Consider the following 17,282-nt stretch of genomic DNA (forward strand, 5'->3'; position numbering starts at 1 on the left):
AGATATGGCAAAAATATTGTCCCTAAATAACGTTTTTTTTGTAGTGATCTCTGAAGTCCTGTTTTCAAATGTTGATTATGTGAAGGAGCTTGTAGAGTGGGCTTTTCCTAATTTGAATAGGGTAAGGTGTTAAAGAAGGATGGAAAGGCCTTATCTATGCCTTGGAAGGAATTTATGATAATGAAGCTGCATCGCAGAAGATCAGAAAGTTAAATAATTTTGATTATGGAAACTCATTGACCAATATATTATAGTGGATTCAGAGAGGTAAAGGTCTATATTGCACCGACACTGACACGGGACACGGGATACGACACGACGCGACACTTTGACACGTTAATTTAAAAAATGTTAAATTCTGACACGTTAGGACACTTTTAATATTATATAATATTTTTAATTTATGTAGTGTATTGGGTTTGATGTTTGTCATTTTAAATGACATAAGTTATGTCATTTTAGGAGAGAAATAGACACAAAAAATGGAAATCATGGGAGAGAGAAAAATGAGTGGTTTTTTTATTAATTTAAATTTTAAATAAAAAAATTTATTTTGTGTCTATCTCTCTCCTAAAATGACATAACTTTATATCATTTAAAATGACAAATACTTTTCTCATATTATATTTAGTATTCAATAATTTAACAAAAAAATAAAGCTAAATTGATAATACCCATCAATTTTGCAAAGAAACATAATATATCTCAAATGTTTATATTAAACTCAATAAAATCATACCGTAATCTAACGAATCTAATAGTTGGAATTCAAAATGCAACGCAACGTAACCTTTAAACCTTTTTTGAGTCTTTGAACGAGTATTGGAGTGTCGGGAAGTGTCAGAGTGTCGAACACGACACATCAGTATTTTTGAAGTATCGGTGCTTCATAGGTAAAGGTGAGAGTAAGATTATTGAAATCTGGGGAGCGATTAGGAATAAGAAAAACTTGAAAAATCCTTCATAGAATCGAACAAGGAATTGGGAAATAACATGTGAAGGAATTGAGCCACCCAACAACAGTCTTGTTCCCAAAGACTTATAACCTTTGTAGAGGTAAGTGACAAGAAGATGACAATGTTTTAAAGGATATTCATGTTCTCTTTTTCCTTTCATTTTCATTTTTGGTTCAAGCTATAAGGATTGAGTGTAAAATCCAAAATGAAAATTTGATGTTTTTTTTTTTGTTTGGTACAACCCTATATTCCTACAAAGTTGGATTCTTTTACGAGTATGAGACTAATTACGAGTTCGGACTTAATTATGATTAGCCAGAGTTGCAAACTAATCAACCAATGTGTGTACATGTAATATATATTCTTTATGATTTGAATCACCCGGTTAAAAGTATGATAAGTTTTAAATTTAATTTTTTAAAAACATATAATTCATGATGTTAAGTTCTACCACAATAAAACTTTTTATCTATCTTTTAAGGTGTTTTTTTCAAGGGAGGTTATACTTACTACCCATTTTTCTTACTATCTCTTACTACCAAATCTTAACCGTTGATCTCCATCAATCTAATGGTTATAATTTATTGGGTCATACTTATTAATTAATTATTAATTTTCCATAAATTATAACCGTTAGATTGACAGAAATCAGCAGTTAAGATTTGTAGTAAGAGGTAGTAAGAAAAAGAGATAGTAAGTATAACCTTTCTCGTTTTTCTTTGTGTTAGAGATGAGAAAGGTTATATTTACTATCTTTTTTTCTTACTACCTCATATTATCAAATCTTAACCGTTGATTTTCATCAATTTAATGGTTATAATTTATTGAAATTTAATAATTAATTAATAAGTATGACCCAATAAATTATAATCGTTAGATTGACGAAAATCAATAGTTACAATTTGATAGTGAGAAAAAAAATAATAAATATAATCTTCCCTATTAAAAATTGCCGAAATCCAATTTTTATTACCACAACTCTAAAAGTTATCTTCAAAAACTGGATTATTTTCAAAATTAAATATTAAAATACTAATATTGTAATATAAAATTCAATACTAGCAGTCTAGCACCTAAAATTACGTTTTATGCAAAGAATAACAATTGACCAAATCGAGATTTTTCATTAAAAAGCTTTTATAACCACAAAAACTGACATGTGACTCTTTAGGTGTGCATGACAATTTCCCTAGCACTGTTGATTTATTATGAGTTTTGAAAGAGTTCTAAGAATCAGAATTATATTTGATAATATATTTTATTTTTAGTTCGAGAATAAAAATTTGGGTTAACACATTATGAAGATTGCTTCGATTTGCTAACATTGTTTTCATCAACCAACGAAGCTGAACTGAACAATTTGAACGAACCCGGTGCGATAATTGGATTAAACATTGGAAAATCGAAATTGAAATTAAAATCAAAATCAAGCTTTAACCGTTATCGTCCCCTATCTTCTCATGGTTAAAATCAAAATCAAGCTTTAATCGTCCCCAACAACATAGTCAACGATGGGGGCTTATGAAAAGGGGTTTGGCGGTGGTGGTAGAAGGAGGGTGAGTCGGTGGTAAAGAAAAAATATATTCTCTTTTTGTGCTTTGGAAACGGGGAAGTAAAAATTATTTTTTTATTCTCGAGTACAAAAATTAAATATTTTTACTAAACATTGTTTTTATCAGTTTTTGTTCTCGAAAATAGAAATTAAAAAAAAAATTGATTCTTGAATGGTCGTCATGCACACGGTCAAATTACAAGAATCCATTTAAAACTTATCTAAACTAATACACGAAGTTGCAAATAAAGGGAAAATTATTTTCTCTACCATATAAATTCCATTATAAAATAAATACATAAATAAATAAAATTCACTCATTTTTATAAGATTGTGGCAACAAAAAAGTTTACAACAAAAAATAAATATTAATCCTATAAATAAAAGCAATTGATAATCATATGATAAAAGGCTTTTTGATTCCGCCAAGGTCTGGATTTGAAAATGCAAAAACAATTCGGATAACTAGTCCTACCATGATGTAAAATTGTGAATGTTTTCGACACGAAATACTTGCAGTTTATACAAAAAAAAAATTGAAAAAGTTCAAAAATCCCTATGTGTTATTGCTTTGAATCACTTTCACCACTATGTTTCTTTTAATCACTTAACTCCTGTGATTTTTTTAATGTACCCCATTCTTAACACTGTTCAAAACTTAACTAAATATATTTAATTTACCCTTCTTTGAAGAGGAAATTAAAGTGATAAAAAAAGAAAAATAAGACTAAATATTATGAAAACTTAGAATACTTAATAAAAGACTAAATAAAAAAAATGATCAAATGTGTCTAACTAAAAAAAAATAGAGAAGGACAAAAAATAAAAGAAAAATAACAACAGTGATATAAAAACTAAAATTAAAAAAATAATCCCAATGAAAAAAAATATACTGAATACAAGAAAATAGAAGATAAAATTTAAGATAAAAAAATAGAATAAAAAGAAATCCCACTTAGGAAATTTCAATATATTTGGTTGTACTTTTTTTTATTTTTTATCCTTGATCTATTTTATTCTTTTTATTTAGATATATTTAATCTTTTTTATATCTCTATTTTATTTTTTCTCTTTTTTAATTTTATTTACGAAAATCTTTAACAGATGGGGTGGTGTGCAAGGCTAAAAAACAAGAAGAAAATCAAAATAAAATATACCAAAAAGTGAACAAAATAGGCATAGAAAAAAGACCAAACATATCTAAATAAAAAAGAATAAAATAGATCAAGGAAAAATAAAATAAAATAAAAAATAAAATCAAATATATTAAAAACTCATAATTGTGAATTCTCTTTGTTGCACTTTTTATATTTTTTTATCTTAATTTTTCTTCTATTTTTTGTCTTCAGAATTGATTTATTTTCATTTGGACCAATTTTTTTTATTTAAAAATTCAGTCTTTTCTGTCGCTGTTGTGATTTTTAATATGTTTGACCTTATTTTTTCTCTTTAATTTATTTTTATATTTAGACACATTTGATTTTTTTCTTATTAAGTGTTTTAAGATTTCTTAACATTTGGTCTTATTTATTTTTTTTATCTCTTTATTTTTTTCTTCTATGAAGGACAAAATAGGTAACTTAATTAAGTTCCTAATAGTGTTAAGTAGGGTATGGATGGAAAAAATCACAGAGTTAAGTAAAAAAAATCATAGGGGTGTAAGTGATACAAAATAATACTATAGGGGTTTTTTGATCTTTTTTCAAAAAAAAACTAAAAAATAGGCTTTGTACAAATTTTCCAAAATAGAATTATAAAATAGTTGTGATCAAGTCCATTATAAAATATGGGATATATTTTTCTTATGTTATAGGAAAAGAATTACCTCATGTTGTAGAAATAAAGGTATAAGTGGGACCCACATGTAAGAGGAGAGAGAAAAAAAAAGTGGTGGGACCCAACTCCTTTTTGTGTGTGTAGGAGAGATGTTTATCTCATGTAAAATGAGATAAACATAACCCATAAAATATTGGGGTGGATAACACACGCTAGAGCCCGGTGAATATGTGATGAATGGTTGTCTAATGTAATTATGTAAGGATGTATGAGTTTGACGAGATGAAGGTCAGGCGAGATTGAGAGAATATTTCAATAGACTAAAGAGTTGAGAATCAGAGGAATGGAGTCTCTTTTATTAGTGATATTTATAGGGTTTTATAATTCTCATGTAAGGAGAATTGAAATCTTATGTTGTAGAGATAAAAAGTATGTGAGACCCATAAGTTAGAAAAAATTACATATACAACCTATGTCAGCATGGAAATCGAAGAGTGTGTAGAAAATTTTTAATTCTTACGTTAAATGAGAATTATAAAATCCATATTTATAACACATGATCATTTATGGTTGTTTCCTCATGGTTATAGCATTGAGGTTCCTTCGTTATGCCGCCTAGGGAAGACGATTGTTTATGGGTTATATTTATTTTATGGGAAAAAAGTTTCCGATGTTATTTTAGACGATTTTGTCTAATGTTCATTGAAACGACGTCATTTTGAGGTTGAAAAATTAAAAAATTAGAATGATAAAGACTATTATAATCCTGAAATAAATTAAAATTACAAAAAGACCATGATTTCTGTCCCAAAACGACGTCGTTTCGATGAACATTTGATAAAGTTATCTAAAGTAATTTTAGAAAAAACAAACCCTTATTTTATATTCATAAATAAATAAATTTTTTACACACGTAAAGTGGAGGTACATTCCATATTTATTTTTTTTCTCTCTTTTTATGTGTGAGTCTCATTTAATTTTATTTTTATAATATAAAATAATTATTTTCTTTTTATATAAATAAATATAACCCATTGTTTATCTAGATTTTAGTTGGGCTAGTTTCTGCTCGTCAGGCTATAGCAGGTAATGATGGCAGGGGGTTATGTCTTCACGTGTCTTTGTGGCGAGTAGGTATTGTCCCGTGTTTAGTGGATCTTGCAGAGGCCTATTGGCTGTGAGTAGATATTCACGAGATGCTTCAGTTGAACGTGTTTCCCTTCAGGTTAAGTAAGGCTTTTGGGCCTGGCCTTAATCTTGGGCACTGGAGAGATCTAGATCAAGTTAAAATCACAAACTTGAACAAAACCACATTGGGAAAATGTTTATCAATATTTTTTTTTTTTGGTACTAGAAGAAGGCAAAAGCCCAACAGAAAAATAAAACCCTTATTTTTGGTACTAGAAGAAGGCAAAAGTCTTTTATTAAATCTTCTAAGATTTCCTTATTTTTGGTCTTATTTTTCTTTTTTTATCACTTTATTTTCTTCTTCTAAAAAGGGTAAAATAAATATACTTAGTTAAGTTCCTAATAGTGTTAAGTAAGGGTGTGGATAAAAAGATCACAGGGTTAAGTGATTAAAAAAAAAATAGGGATGTAAGTGATTCAAAGCAATATCATAAAGGGTTTTTTGAACATTTAAAAAAAAAAAGGAAAAATGATTGTACTTTTAAATGATACAAGTACAAAGCTATCCCTATCAAATTTTTAACACAAACTGCGTTCTACTCGGGACCACTCATTATGCTTGAACAACTTTATACCAATTGATCCATGTGTTTTGTGATAGTATTTTAGTCTTTTAGATATGGGGAATAATGGGTCAAAATCCAAGTTACGAACCATCCAAGATAAATTTATTATTGAAGGAGCCAAATGTCAATTATAAATTAATCACTTATTAAGGGATTTTATGCTTGGGGAATGATAGTTACGGGGCGTTTGGTAGAGGATAAAATTTTCTTTTACCAGGAAAATATAATTACTAGGCATATGGTGTGAAAGTGATTTTGGTAGAAAAATGTAAAAAAAGTTGTTTGGTAGGTAAAAATATTATCAGAAAAATTGGGTTGAAAAAACACTTTCAACAGTACACACAGTAACAATTTAGTCAACAATTTCATGCTCAAATTTTTTTCCCCATCAAACCCAAAATACTACCATCAATATGGGTTTCTAAAACAGTGTTTTCAAAGAAATTTTGCAAACAAAATGAGATGGATGGGTAAAGCATTCTCCTATCTAAATTTTATTAAATCTCCTACCAAACACAGTGAAATAGAAAACCCACTTCAAGTTGCATGGGGAAAGAAAGCAAAGGCTCCTACCAAACATCGGATAAATCTTTGATACCACTGTTGTACCCAAGTAGGTACAACAGTTTTCTACTTTTGGAAAAAATTTAAACACTTTTCAAATTTATTTTTCCCGCCACATTGCACTTTTTTCCAAAATTAGAAAATTATTGTATCCACTTAGGTACCACAGTAGTACCAAAGATTTATCCCCAAACACCCCCTTAAGGATATTAACCCCATCATTACAAATCTGCTTTGTTTATTATAGACCTTGTTTGGAGGTTTTAAAAACTGTTGTTTTGGTAGAAGATTTTAAAATCTTTTATTATTAGAGTTATTCCATTATTTTCTTCAGCAGTCATACTTCGCATGCTGATGATGACTTTTGTTGTTGGGGTCAGCAGAAAGGCAACTGGGGCTGGACATAGCCTAAATTGGGTGAACCAGGGTAAATTACTGTGTCTATTCTCTCTTTTCGTTTGCGATTTGTGTGATTGTCGATTTTCAACAATTTTTACTTTTAAGTGTTAAGAATGGTACGGGGGAGCCCGAAACCTTTTGCAAGGGATACATCCACCAATGAGCCAAATGATAAACCACAATAAGTGGGCTGACACCACATCTCAACCCAAAACCTTAAGGCTTTAGATTTATGAGTCTTTTGCACTTATATGGTCATCACTTGGTGAATGTCTAGCCTATGTGGAACTTACTTCCCCACTACTCAATCACACTTGATTATTTCCAACATCCTCCCTCAAGTGTGAGGCCCAATATTCCTCAAGTGTGAGGCCCAATATCATTCTTACTCTAAGGGTAACTTCTGCGGAAGTCTTTTTTTTCTTCAAATATTAAGGTCACACTAGTCTTCTGCAGAGGCCTTCCAAATACTTAGCCCAACTAAATCGTTGGCTCTGATACTACTGTTAAGAATGGTACAGGGGGAGCCCGAAACCCTTTTGCAAGGGACACATCCACCAATGGGCTAAATGATAAATCACAATAAGTGGGCCGACATCATATCTCAACCACACTTGATTATTTCCAACATTAAGAATATGGAAAAATAGCTAGAGCAAATAATTATAGATAAGGGTTTCTAAAAAATCAAATGTATCGAACCGAATTGTGAATTGATTCAAACAGCATCAAAAGAATCACATTTTCTTCGAACCAGTTGAAGAGTTGAACCATTTTTTAAAATCGGATTAATTAGAGAAGCGAACCACTTTACCGAATTGATTTAATTCTAAAAACTAAACGAACCAAATCACACCCACTCATAGAAGTATAAAAGATCAAATGAACCAAACCGAATCACACCATATTTTCCAAACCAATTTAAGAACCAAATCACCTTTTAAAACCGATTTGGTTTACCCGAATCGAACCACTCTTTCCATTCAGTTCAATTCAGTATAGAACATCGAATCAAATCTAGCACACCCTAATTGTAGAAATAATTGTATCAGTTAAAATGTTAAATCAGTTAGCTTAATTACTTCGCGGAGTGCTTGATTACTGAAAATAGGACCTAGCATGATTGGATATTCACGGAAGTAATAAACCATACAATTCTCTTAAAAAACTTATTCTCTTTTCTTCCAAGAGTTCATGAGCTTGCTCCTGTAAAACTTCAACTCAATATTATAAATTCATCACAAACTTCATGCAGAAATACAAGGTTCACTAATTGGCAAACAAAGACATTAGTTGAAATCAGTGTTTTAAAACTTGGATCGGACCGGCTGGGTCGACCTGGGTTTCGGTAATCCGGTTAGGGCACTGGTTTGAGCTGGCCATTGGATCGGTCATGCAGTTAAACCAGTTTCAACCTGTTGACTCGGCCTAGTTTCGATGACTCGCGGGTTAAATGGAACCCGGCGGATTAAGTTGTTTTCTCCCTTAAACCGGTTTTTTTAAATTAGACAAAATATTCCACTTTTGACAATGCACGTTATAATATATTAAGAGAGATTATAATTTATTGGGCCATATTTATTACTTACTTATTAATTTCTAATAAAATATGAGAGTGAGTAGTGTTACCACTTACCACCAGGCTATCCTCAATTGTTGGTCAAAATGCACCTTGAAATATATTTATTAAATAATTTAATATAAATTTAATTAAATCAATTGAACCGGTAATCCACCGGTTGAACCAATGACCTAGTGGCCCAGTTCCTTGGCTGAATCGATGACCGGACCAACTTTTAAAACACTGGTTGAAATCATAAATTTTCATAAAATAGAAAGGTTGGAGGTTCGAATTTGGGAAACAATAAACCATACAAGCATGAGACTACGAATGGAAATTTATTGAAGAGTAGCTTACTTTTTAATAGCTCTGTTGATGATATCTTTTTCCATCCATTGCACTAATTAATGCGGAAATGCTCAAGGACCTCACCAGTTTTCTTCCCTGTGGTGATTCTGAATTCCCTCAACTCTTCATATTTAAATGGGCGATACAGACGTGCATGATTAGGTTCTGTTGTAAATAATATTGATTTAGTTATTATTTAGTTTTTATTTAGTCATTTATTGTTGTATTGGGCCAAGCCCTTTGTTGTATTGGGCCAAGCCCATTAGGTTAAAAGTAGGTCAAATATTCTCTATAAATAGAGAACCCTTTGTACAGATTATTTACAATTCTATAATATATTAGAATATCCTTTTTCAAGTTGGTATCAGAGCTCTCGATCTGAGGGCTTTGCTTCCGCACATATTATCTTCTTTTTTAACAAAACCCTAATTTCTTTGCCTCTTGCCGCCATTAGCCGCCACCGGAAAATTTTTCCGGGGACCATTGTTGACCTTATTTTTTCTCCGATCTATCATTCTACGCAGTGTTCCTCCGCCACAAACGACCGAAACACCTCTGATCGCCTCCAATCAGATCTGTCTTCACCGTTTGGACCACTTTCCGGCGACTTTTCAACCGCGACCACCCACAGACAGGTGTGCGCTCACCGGACGACCACACCATAAAAATCTCAGCCGGCGAAGCCCATCCACGCGCTCTCACGCGCCGCCCCTTTCCCGGCGAGTGAATCCCACGCGCAGCTCCTTTCTCCGGCGCGTGGAGGCGCGTGCGGCCGTGTTTTTGGACCGGACCACCACCATTCTTCTCGTCTTCTTGTCTTCTGTCTGGATCTATAATTATTTTTCTGATCAGAGGTCATTTGATATTCTGTTTGGTTGATTTTATCGCTGGTTGTTAACTTTTTTTTGTTAAAGAATGGCTGAGCATGATAGTTCTTCGATCTTATCTGGTAAGAGCACACGTTCTATATCTCTTCTTGCTTCTTGCACTGATTTTAAAACCTCATGGATTTTGGATTCTTGTGCAACTGATCATATGGCTTGTCGTACTGAGTTATTTTGTTCTTATCATCCTACTGTTGGTAGTCATACTATATCCGTAGCTGATGGATCCCATAAATCAGTTATTGGTTCTGGTAACATTCAAATTCAACCTTCCTTGTTTCTTAAAAATGTTCTTTATGTTCCTCAGCTTTCTACTAATCTTATCTCAACTCAAAAACTTACAACTGATTTGAATTGTTCTATCACATTTTTTCCTTCTCATTGTCTTATTCAGGATCTTACCACGAAGAAGATAATTGGAGTTGCTAATGAACAGGATGGGTTGTATCATCTCCTTCCAGACCATGCTAGCAAAAATCATTTATTAATGACACGTCATCCTTCTACTGCAGAGTCTATGATTTGGCTCCATCACAAGCGTCTCGGGCATCCACCATTTAGTCTTTTGAAGTCTATGTTCCCCTCTCTGTTTCTCAATAAGTCGGTTGAGACCTTTCATTGTGATGTTTGTGAATTTGCAAAACACCATCGAGTGTCATTTCCTTCTAGCACTATTAAAAGCAGAGAACCTTTTTCTCTTATCCATTCTGATGTTTGGGGCCCTTCTAAAGTGCACAGTGTTTCAGGTGCTAGGTGGTTTGTTTCTTTTATTGACGATTGTACTCGGATAACATGGATATACTTGATGAAAGACAAGTCTGAAGTACCAGAGATATTTATTCGGTTTCATCACATGGTTGAGACTCAGTTTGGTAAAGGTATTAAAAGACTCAGATCTAATAATGGTACTGAGTACGTCAATCAACGCCTGTCACAATTCATTTCAGACAGAGGTATGATTCATGAGCTCACATGTGTTGATACCCCTCAACAAAACGGGGTTGCTGAAAGGAAAAATCGTCACCTTCTTGAAGTTGCTAGAGCACTACTTTTTCAGACATCTGTTCCTAGTTCTTATTGGGGAGAAGCAGTATTAGCTGCAACTTTTTTGATCAACCGTTTACCTTCACGGGTCCTTAACAATATCAGTCCTATTCATTCAATGACTTCCTTCTTTCCTTCTGTTCCCATATTGCAGAGCCTTCCACCAAGAGTGTTTGGATGTGTTGCCTTTGTCCATGTTCATAAACAACATCGGAGTAAGTTGGATTCTAGGGCTCTTAAGTGTGTCTTCCTTGGTTATAACCCTTATAAAAAAGGGTACAAGTGTTATCATCCACCAAGTCGGAAATTTTTTGTTTATATGGATGTCACCTTTCAAGAATCTGAATCTTATTTCCTGGGTCCTCATCGTCAGGGGGAGAATAGTTCTTCAGAAGACTCGTCCCCTTCCTTCTTTGAGTCTGGATCAATCTTCTCTCTTCCTAGTGTGTTTGCACCTGGTGTGTCAGAACCTTCAAATACACCTGAGATACAACCCATACTGTCTCACCAGCAACCTCAATCGTCTGAACCACTGGTAAGTCCTGAATCTCCTATTTCTTCTGAATCTCCTGTTTCTGATTCTAATATTATTTCCTCTCATGATTTGTCTATTTCTTCTGATATCTCTAATGACTTACCCATTGCTTCTACTTCTGATGACTTACCTATTGCTCTTAGAAAAGGAAAAAGATCTTGTCACAAGAAAACTTGTTCCTCCTGTCCCTCTTGTACTCAATACCCTATCTCCCACTTTGTTTCCTCTGCTAATCTTTCTGTGCAGCACAAAAGCTTTGTTTCAGCACTAGATTCTATTGCAATCCCAAAATCAGTACATGAAGCCTTGAAAGATAGGAATTGGGCTCAAGCCATGCAAGAGGAGATGAATGCTTTGGAGAAAAATAAAACATGGGAGGTTATTGATAGACCCAACAGAAAGAAAGCAGTAGGGTGCAGATGGGTTTATACCCTGAAATATAATTCTGATGGCACTCTTGAGAGATATAAGGCTCGATTAGCCAAGGGGATCACACTCTTTTCTTCAAGCACTCCCAAAATGGGAAGCTTACTGTGCTCCTTGTATATGTTGATGATATTATTATCACAGGTGATGATTTTGTGGAGAGACAGATTCTGCAAACATGGCTTGCCTCTGAGTTTGAAATCAAAGACCTTGGGAAACTGAGATATTTCCTAGGGATAGAAGTAGCTCATTCAAGCAAAGGAATTTTTATCAGCCAGAGGAAATATGTTCTTGATCTTCTCAAAGAAGCAGGAAAGCTCGGGTGTAAACCCTCTAATACTCCTATTGAGCAGAATCACAAGATGGGCTATGAAGAAGAGAGTCCTCCAGTTGATAAAGGACAATATCAACGGCTAGTTGGGAAATTGATATATCTGGCTCATACTAGACCAGACCTAGCTTATGCTGTTAGTGTTGTCAGTCAGTTTATGCACGATCCAAAAGAAAAACACATGCAGGCAGTAGAGAGAATTCTTCAGTATCTTAAAGGTACTCCTGGTAAAGGATTGTTATTCCGACGTGATGGCAATCTACCTTTAGAAGTCTACACAGATGCTGATTATGCTGGATCCGTGACTGACCGTCGTTCTACCACTGGTTATTGCATGTTTCTTTGCGGTAACTTGGTGACATGGAGAAGTAAGAAACAAGATGTGGTTGCCAGATCAAGTGCAGAAGCTGAATTTCGAGCTATGGCTCAAGGCATTTGTGAGTTACTGTGGCTGAAAATTGTTCTTGATGATCTCAAAATAAAATGTGAGGGACCTATGAAGCTGTTATGTGATAATAAGTCCGCTATTTGTATAGCTCATAATCCAGTTCAACATGATCGGACTAAACATATTGAGGTTGACCGCCATTTCATCAAAGAGAAACTTGATAGCGGGTTGATTACCACTCCATACATTCCCACTGGGCGTCAATTGGCTGATCTATTAACAAAGGGGCTTCCTTCAGACAGATTTCAAGAACTTACTAGCAAGCTGGGAATGATAAATATTTATTCCTCAGCTTGAGGGGGAGTGTTGTAAATAATATTGATTTAGTTATTATTTAGTTTTTATTTAGTCATTTATTGTTGTATTGGGCCAAGCCCTTTGTTGTATTGGGCCAAGCCCATTAGGTTAAAAGTAGGTCAAATATTCTCTATAAATAGAGAACCCTTTGTACAGATTATTTACAATTCTATAATATATTAGAATACCCTTTTTCAAGTGGTTCCACAAGCTCTATTGGGGCCTCAACATTACCATCCCTTGATGCTAACATAAATGCACCAAATGAATAACGAGTAGTTGTTTCCTTACATAGTACACGATGCTTCACGTTGCGAAATCTTCCATTGCTCCATACCTATGTAAAAACAAATTTCAAGAACATGCATAAATTAATTTTACAAATACCAAAATAAGATTTAATTTGATGCAAAGAAAATTTAAGCTCAAGCGCTCTATATGCTTACATGTGCAACATCTCCAATAATGCAAAGGAAAGACCCTGGTTTGGGAGGGATTGCCATAAATGAGTCAGAGTCATCCATCAATTCTAGACCTCCAACATTTTCATCATCTTGAAGTAGAGTTATGAATCCTATATCTGAGTGTAGTAGTGCACCTAAGGAACCTAAAGTTTCTTGGGTGAAGTTATATTTGATAATTCTAAAAATGAATGGCCAGTCCTCAAAATCAGCTCCTACTATGCTTACAGACTCAGCCATCTTTTGGGATATAATTGATGTCAAGCCATGAATTGCTTTGCCATATGCCTCTGTTATGTGCCTGCAAAGCAAATATATCCGACTAATCATCCTATCTTACAGGTAATTGTAAATAAATTAAATGTGGTCGATTTAGCTGCAATTGTGGTTTTGATTGCAATTCAAAGAATAACTAAACAACAATAGCAAAATTATAAGTGTGATTTTGTGGTGTTTATGCTTTTGATATGACAAATGATTTGCTTTTGATGTAGAGTGTAGTCTTTAGAATTTCATGTGCAGAAAATTTAATTAATTTCCCTTAATTACCACCGCTGAGAATCATTTTTTACTCCTGGATAAAAAAGAAGCGTTTGGTCAACATGGGCTCAAAACAGAAAATCCAAACCACAACATTGGAACTTGATACCACTTCTTAGCTCAAATTCTCATCATTCAATTCCTTCCTAACCAATATGGCGTTTCATCCGCTCTCACTTAAGTTCCAAACAATTTCTCCCTCAAATATGATACTCAACATATGCTCCCCATCAAGTGGTAGCTTTTTCTAATGTGAATGGGGTTATCAACCAAGAGTGGTGAAGTCTTGGCTCCATAGCTTGGGTTTGACACATACTCATGCACAAACTCGAATACCAATTACAATCTCCAAGTATTCGGCCCAATGGAAAACATCCATCAATGGGCTAAGCATTTGGAAGCATTTGGGGTTTGAGACATACAACTTTAGCTAAAAGACCTTAAACTGAGCTCAAAGTTGTGCTATCTCGGAAATCGGTATAGTCTCGATATTTTTGACTATAACTTGAGCTTCCCACCATGGATTTGGACATTCTTTGGCTCGATGAAAAGTTGAGAAGACTTTCTACAACTTTCAAGAGATGTCGAGACCTGATTCTAGCCCTAAAGAGCCTTATATTGAATGTGAAAGTAATGCAGGGGTACTGTCATAAAATCACTGGCCCAAAAATTCTATGACGAAGTCAAAATTGAATTCTGATTAGAGTAGCTTAAATTGGACATGAAGTTAGTACAATGGTGTTGTCGTAGGATATGGATATGTTTAGAAAATATGGATTTTTAGAATTATATATGTTGTCATTTTATTTAATTTCTTTTATATAATGTTTCACTTGACTTGATAGTATTGAGAAATGATATGGGAGAACATTATGGATTTTTAGGGTAAATTATGTATGTATTTGATTAAACTACTTTTATAATATTTGACGTGGATTTAATGATATTGAGAAAGGTTATGAAAGGATATAATGGATTTGAGAATTTTTCTATAATTTTATGGTTGACTATTTGAGAATGTGCAATATTTCTGAATTGTTTTATAAAATTGTGATATGCTTATGATTGACTTTAAGATATGTATATATTATGTTTTATGATTTTGAAATTGATTTTTGAGAATGACTTCTACATAATGTTGTACGCTAACGATAGTAGATGTTAGCCTTGATGCATCATGATTTATTTACACGCAAGTAACCAAGAATTATTATGATTTTATTTTCATGTGAGGATTGATACGTTGCAGTTTTGCTTGAGTATATCTCAATTTCAATAAATATATTATTTTACTAAAATCTTGATTTCTAGATTTTATGAATTGATTTCGATGGAATGCTTGCTTTTAACCTTGCTGTTAGATTTATCAACATAATATTTGGGTATAATATTAAATTTTATTACACATATAAATTGATTTTAGATATAAGGATTTTCTCATATTTATTGTTTGAGTAAGTATTAATTTTACATGTTGCAATGTCTTACTTTTAATAAATCCTATTATTTACTCACTAATTGCATTGTAACCTATCCCAATCTTAATTGTATTTTTACAAGTATAAGTACAAAGTTAACTTCTAATTTCATTCCTCTGATTTGATTATGGGAGTCTGTTTGATTATTGTGATGAGCCAGACACATGTTCCATGTGGGCAAAGTGTATATATATTTTTTTTTTTCTAGAAGACACATAGATTTATATTCTAGACTTGCTCTATTATTTCTACATGCCGGTTAATTGTAAATTTTGATAAATTTAGTTGTTATTTTGGTAGAAAATTAGGCTTGTCAAACTAACCAATTGTAAGACTGAGTATAGCCTATGCACTGATCACGGACTCGGCATTGGATCGTAACATCGTTCTTCACACTTGAATTCTAACTATATTGTTGGCCCAATTAGATCTAAATTTTACCTCTTGTAGCTCAGACCTACGAGAAATCCCCTATGTGTAGGTGTGGCATTCTCGCCTTTGCTACCATGTAATCTCTTCCTTCACAAATTGGTCTGCTCCATGTCGCAGCACAAACAACCTCTAGAGGGTGGTAGTATCTTTCGAACTATTCTCAAGGGGAAAGGGGAGTAATGTGGGGGCACTCCAGGATTTCAGATTTAAGATCTCACATAAGTGTAACTATTTATATAAGTATCAAGAAACTCTAGCATTAAGCTTCTTTGGGCTCTTCTAATACACCGAGTCAAATTGGACTTTGGTAAAAGAGCATAAACCCAACATATACTTGTTTCATAATTTTATTAAGATAATAATACAAATAAGAACATAGGTATTATAAGAACTTGTTCTAATTATGTTAAGGCTTGACAATCAATTTCACTTCCGTGGTGATAAAACAATTTAGAAGGAGAGGGACCTTACTTTTGAATTTATTTATTTTTTTATACAATACTTCATGTAAACTACCCAAACCTCTTAGTACTAGACTTCTTTTAGTGGTTTACTTTTGAAAATTAAAATAACACCGTTCAACTTTTGATCTACTTTTTCCACGGGACACTTGAATACTTGTTAACAAAAGTAAACCAAGAAACAATTTAAAAAAAAAGGATTTACAAAGAGATCAAGTAAAAAAAAAAAAAAAAACCTGTGATGGCTTGGGACATCCAACTGAGTAAAGAAATCCTGAACTTCTTGGGGTGAAGAACACATATCATATATTCCAAAGCTCTCATATAGAGGACTGGTTACAATTGATGATGCCAGGTAGCCACTGTCAGTGTTGGTGGATTTGTAGCACCTTTTGATCTCCATAGGAAGGTCATGCACATATTTAGCCACCAACTTCATATCCGCCATTAGTGTTATTGGAATAGAATGGTTGATGATTCTAAAACACCCAAATTTCTCACATGCTTCTCTTAGTTTGTTGCACTCTTCTTCCTCGCAAAGTTGCTGAAAATCCACCACCGGGATGCTCCCCTCCATCATTCTTTTTTAAAAAAATCAATGAGTTTTGTTTCTATGGACTTGGGTGAAGGAGAAGGGAGGGAAAAAAATATACCCAAAATATAGAAGCAATAATGTCAAGACAGTAAACATTTAAGTAATTGAGTTCATCACATGTATAATATATTAAGTTCACATATATACGAGGTGATGCACATGTGATGCAGATGTGCTTGACTATTTTATTAATAATGACAATTATCCTAATATAATAGCATTTACTTGAGAAGATAATGACAATGAAAATTACATCCCTTTTGTTCTATCCACTTTTTATATATCCAAAGTCTGTATAATTGGTGATGCCAAACACATTAAATTTTTTTTACTAAATAGAAATTTGAGATTAAGAGACATAACGATAGTTAAATATTTCAAAATTCAACAACTAATATTTCAGTCTCCAACAACTCTACAAAACAATTAAAATAAAAACA

General features: G+C 33.2%; 1 protein-coding gene across 1 annotated transcript; it reads right to left on the bottom strand.

Annotated features, from left to right (window-relative positions):
* Window positions 1-8,962: 8,962 nt before the first annotated feature.
* LOC133303791 (2-oxoglutarate-dependent dioxygenase DAO-like) lies at window positions 8,963-16,827 on the bottom strand. Its single transcript, XM_061503767.1, has 5 exons — window positions 16,484-16,827; window positions 13,322-13,637; window positions 13,088-13,212; window positions 11,504-11,511; window positions 8,963-9,075 (listed from the first exon to the last, which is right to left on the bottom strand). The coding sequence occupies exons 1-5, from the start codon at window positions 16,825-16,827 to the stop codon at window positions 8,963-8,965; spliced, it is 906 nt and encodes a 301-aa protein (XP_061359751.1).
* Between the last annotated feature and the right edge of the window lie 455 nt (window positions 16,828-17,282).

The sequence above is a fragment of the Gastrolobium bilobum genome, unplaced genomic scaffold (assembly GCF_033153095.1).
Source record: "Gastrolobium bilobum isolate Gb01-03AN ecotype WA unplaced genomic scaffold, APGP_CSIRO_Gbil_v1 utg23138, whole genome shotgun sequence".
Taxonomy (NCBI): Eukaryota; Viridiplantae; Streptophyta; class Magnoliopsida; order Fabales; family Fabaceae; genus Gastrolobium; species Gastrolobium bilobum.